This window comes from Phalaenopsis equestris, unplaced genomic scaffold (genome assembly GCF_001263595.1).
Source record: "Phalaenopsis equestris unplaced genomic scaffold, ASM126359v1 Scaffold000002, whole genome shotgun sequence".
NCBI lineage: Eukaryota > Viridiplantae > Streptophyta > Magnoliopsida > Asparagales > Orchidaceae > Phalaenopsis > Phalaenopsis equestris.
The window spans coordinates 30,215,535-30,220,438 of record NW_018164444.1 but is presented as its reverse complement, the minus strand read 5'-3'; the positions used below and the strand labels follow the sequence as shown (position 1 = coordinate 30,220,438).

The following is a 4,904-nucleotide window of genomic DNA, read 5'->3' as shown; positions in this document are numbered from 1 at the left end:
CAACTAAAGCCCTTAAAGAATTTCGAAATTTAACCCCATAATTAAACCAAAAAAGAGTCATTTATATACATAACACACAAATTCTTACATTAAAACTCAAAACATTCATATTTACAAACAAACCACTGAATTTTTTGAACGGCACATGAAGAATACCGCTGTCATTAACTTTTTAAAAGCAAATAATGCCTTCTGCATTCATATATTTTTAATATCCAACTTTAGGAGTTAATATGTAAATACATGTAAATAGTATGCCATATATGTAAATTTCCACGAAACTAGAAGAGATGCTAACGGACAAGCCTGTGGCATTACAAAGATAAAATATTCTGAGAGGGAAACTCAGGAGATTAGAATGATAAATTTTAAATTTCGAAAGGCAATATTGCAAAAAACAACCAAATTTAAACCTATAATAAACATCTTTATGTAAATTCAAGTGTGGCAGTATGTAAATTGAATATGTATTTAATTAGCAGCCCACATAAAAATTAATAATAATAATCAAACAAATATTACAATTGACATCTAACAATAACCGCACAAAAGTATCAGTTACGCATTAATCCACTCATGAACTGATCTTTTACACCAAACATCCTTCAATCAAATGTTTTAATTATTGTTGAAACCTTCAGTATTACATCCTATACAAAACATCCATAGCACAGCAATATGATGCAAAATGTCTAGATTTTCAAACTGTAACTCCCAAGCCCATATTTTCTCCTGCTTGTGTTAGATCCCATGAAAAGAATTTCTATAGCTCCGAGAGGATATATGGTGCCAAAAATAAATTACATGCCATTTTTCCTTCTCTCAGGGCTTCCATGGAGCTGGAGGTGGAGGAGGAGAAGGAAACATCGGCGGCACAGCAGAAAAAATTGTATTTTTGTCGACGCTATTGCCCTCGCCAGACAATGCGATCAGAGCAGCAACCAAACCGGCATTCCCGGCGAGTGTCGGCTCCGTGTAATTGTAGTTTGTGCGCACATCATGGAAGCCGTCGTGCCTGTCAGGACCAGCAACCATAGCTCCCACAATCGTATTAGGGTTTGGCTTCTTTGTATCGCGCCACTTCCATCCTCCTTTGCAGTCATACTTAACGCCATTCTTCGGGATGGAAGCACCGCGGTGATGAACATGCTTTGGGAAGCGATTGCCGAAGCCGACAACATAGCTCATCTTCTCTGGATTCTTGCCTAGAATGTAATCAATCTACCAAAGATCGAAGAAGAATAAGAGTATAAGAGATGTCCTGAGAGACTAAAAGTCTACTAATTCATTCTCGGACAGAGAAGGGTGAGATTACGCACCTGCGTTTTTGCAAAGTTGCGAAGAACTGAGGTGGGGAAGAAATTGGGGCCGCAGTACCAACCAGGAGTGTCGGCAGCTTCAAGATAATCACTGTAGACCGCAGCGAGAAAAGCTGCATTAACGACGTACTGAAGGGGCTGAGGTCTTCCATGGTTTAGTTGTATTAGACCACCTGCAAGTACATATTGAAATATAACTTTTTCTTGAGCTTTATTAAAGGCAAAGTTCTGTGGTTAAGAAAATGGGGCAGTTCCAAACCTTTAGTTCTGTTAAAAGATTTAAAAACTGGTAGAAAAGAGCACATAACAATGTTGGTCTGATTGTGGAAGGTTCTCAGTATCTCTTCGTATGGATAACCTGGACTCAGAAATAGTCTCAATCTGCTGAGAAGAACCTGCATGCAGAAACAGATATGATAAGACCACAAGGAAACAGATTTTCCATTCAAGATCACAACTTTCACTTCAAATATGTATTCAAAATTTGATTTTGGATCTAATCTAGCCAGAATCCTGGTTCACCGGAAATTCTACTGGTAAAACTAAACAAGGCCAAACAAAATTTGCTCTATTGGAAAAACTGAAACTAAGTTGAAACTTTAATGAACTAAACACGCACCCAGATTTCCAAGATATCTTAAAACTTCATTATTTGATAAAAAATTTTCAATGTAACCACAAAATTTATCTGCCGGAGTAAGATTAATGCAGGAGGATGAGAATCAGGAACATATAGTTGAAAAAAGTAGAAGTTTTAAGTTCATTCATGGCTGGTAAATGATTTGATTTGATAGTTTCAATGCCCTGATAAAGAACAATCATTATTTAAACAATAAAGTTGCAACAAATGAGGTATCATGTCAAAGCAAACATGCAAAACTCAAAAACTAACTGATGTCATCAACACAAACCATCCAAAAAAAAATTATATCAAAATTTAGTCTCTTAAATCTTAGAGACCATCAATACTTTTAATTAGAAGCAGCTTAAAAACTATTATCTTTTATAAGCCAATCATCCAACATGGGACTTCCTCTGAAATTCAAATTCCAACCATCAGAATACAGAAATACACAGTATTTTTTCCTTACTCGCACTCTCATCCTAAATCTTCACCCAATTTGTATGTTTGTTTTTTAATCCCAAACATAGGCGGTGTTTGGTAGCATAGTTTTAATAGGATTTAGCCTAAATCCAGCCAAACATCAAGAAACACGAATTAACTCCAATGCTCCGTTAAATAGAATTTTTTTCATGTTCCGTCTGTTTTTCTGCATCCCGGCTAGGATGTAAATACAGATTTACTAAATCAAATTGTGAGGCGAATTTAAAATTTTCTTCCACCATTGCTCGCGAGCTCGGATTTACTGAATTTAATAAATCCTATTTAACGTAAATTCAGGTTGCAGCCAAACACAACAACCTTAATGTTAGAACTTGTGACCCAAATTCTGTTGGGCTTGCATAAAAAGAATTTAGGCAAGGAAAATAAAATAAAAATAAAAGAATACCTGAGCTCCTGGAAGCTTGTTATCCCAGCTAAGAACTCCATAATCAGGTCCACCCCAGAATGCTCCGGCGTGCTTCGCCATTTTTGGATGGGTTGCCAGCTGAAGATAGGAAGAGTTACCCGTCGCCAAATACATCCATGAGCCACCCCACACAAATTCATCCCAATAGCTCGTCGAATTGTAGAATTTCGCCGGATCTGAACCTCCCGCGCTGTATCTCGCTCTCTGCAACCTTGCAAACTTCCACAGCGTCGCCGCCCCGTGCACGAGCTTCTGCGAATAGATCTTGTTGTCCTTAAACACTATGGATGCCGACGCAAGTGCAGCTGACATCTCTGCAGCGAGATCCGAGCAGCCATGGCACTCAAATACAGGACGAGGGTAGTCCATATCCTCCGGTCGCATCCAGCAATAGTGATCGTTTGGCATCGGACCGCCGGATGTATCACCGACTCCAACCTGAACCAGATCTCGTCAGGAAAAAAGATGGATTTCTCTGATTCAAGGAAATGGGCTGCAAGATCTAATCTTTTTTGGGTATTACCTGAGCGGCAATGCGATCGATGTTGTCGGAAGAGGAATTGAAGGTCCTGAGAAGGTAATCGGCGCCCCATTTGATGATCTCGCGGATATGAGCAAGCTCGCCGATGGCCTCGTACTTGGCACTGTACTCGATGACGCTCCAGCTGAGCATGGTCATCGCGAAGGATGCCGGGAAGTTGAACTTTATGGCATCACCGGCGTCGTAATACCCACCGACAAGACTCCGCCTGACAGCCAAATCGGATAATCCGTCCTTCATCCCGGAGTTTCCCCTCCACGATACATTGTTGTGCTTGGGAAGCGGCCCGGCTGCATCAAAACTGTGATTTTGAGAAACTAATGTCGACAAGATCAAAACTTTGACAAAAAGAAAACGAAACCCACATCGTTGGGCGTTAAAGAACATTAGGGCTTTGTGGAGGGCGATAGTATAGTTGTCCGGAGGAGGGCGAGGGTGATGATGGCGAGGAACGGTCTTGACGATGAGAGTAATGAGGCCGGCGAGAGCGCCGATGCCGAAGACGATGCCGAGAGTCCAAATGAAGATCTTGCGGCTGACGATGAGGCAGCCGAGGTCGATGTACTTCTTCTTCTTCGACCCCTGGTCGCCAGGTCCGGCGAGGAGCCAGCTCTGCTGAGTCTCATCGAGCGGCCGCGAGGAAGTCGAGAGGGCAGCGCGGTCGAGGTCGAGATTCCGGCTCCGATCATCGTCGGTCGCGGAGTCGGCGTGCGAGATCTCGAGGGGACCTCCCCATGGGTCTCTCCCGAACATCCTGGATCTTGATCCTGAAATGCTTCTTCTCCCCGCTGCTCACTCTTTCTTAGATGGGAAAGCAGAGATCTTGAGATAATGAGCGAGAAGAAGGGTGAAAACTAAGCATCTGGGTTAATAAAAAAGATGGCTTTTTGATGCTTAGTGAGGCAAGTGAGGGGCTGCTTTTTCTTTTTTCTTTTTTTAGTTTTCTTTTTAATTTTATTCGAACTTGATGGCGATGGACTGACAGAAGTGAGCCGAGCCAACGGCTGTTATACTCTGCCGACCAAATTGTAAGGTCTGGCTCAGTGAGTTTTTTTGTATTGTGACGCGTTGTATTAGAGACGAAAATCCAGGCTGGAAATCCGTGATAAATTGTCAAAAAGGACCCCCCTGAATAAAAAAAATACAAAAAAAAAAAAGTTTAAATCATAACTTATAATTTAGTTATTAAGCAATTAGAAAAAAAAACTAAGACATTATTTGGCTGAAATTTAGATTTATGCTAAATAAAATTTACTAAATTCACATTGAGATACAAGAGTTTGTGAACCAAATTAAGGGCTTGTTTGGGGCAGTTTATTGTAGTGCGGTGACAGTATGAAAACGTCGTATATGTGTTTGAAAAATATGTTCGGCGCAGATTATTCATGCCGCTCATACGCACTTACAAAATTTCGTTAATAGAAGACGAAGCGGGGATGAGCCGCGTGCTGCGTCAGCTTCCCGCGTTAGCGTGAAAAATTCCTTCGTTGCCCCTCGCTCTCACTGATTTGA

The 4,904-nt window shown here is 41.1% G+C and overlaps 1 protein-coding gene across 1 annotated transcript; it reads right to left on the bottom strand.

The window, feature by feature from the left end:
• Positions 1 to 468: 468 nt before the first annotated feature.
• On the bottom strand, positions 469 to 4,300 carry LOC110025015 (endoglucanase 9-like). The gene is made up of 6 exons (XM_020725247.1): positions 3,758 to 4,300; positions 3,375 to 3,682; positions 2,831 to 3,289; positions 1,579 to 1,714; positions 1,320 to 1,492; positions 469 to 1,221 (listed from the first exon to the last, which is right to left on the bottom strand). Exons 1-6 carry the CDS (start codon positions 4,143 to 4,145, stop codon positions 823 to 825), a joined length of 1,863 nt encoding a protein of 620 aa, XP_020580906.1. The 5' UTR covers positions 4,146 to 4,300; the 3' UTR covers positions 469 to 822.
• Between the last annotated feature and the right edge of the window lie 604 nt (positions 4,301 to 4,904).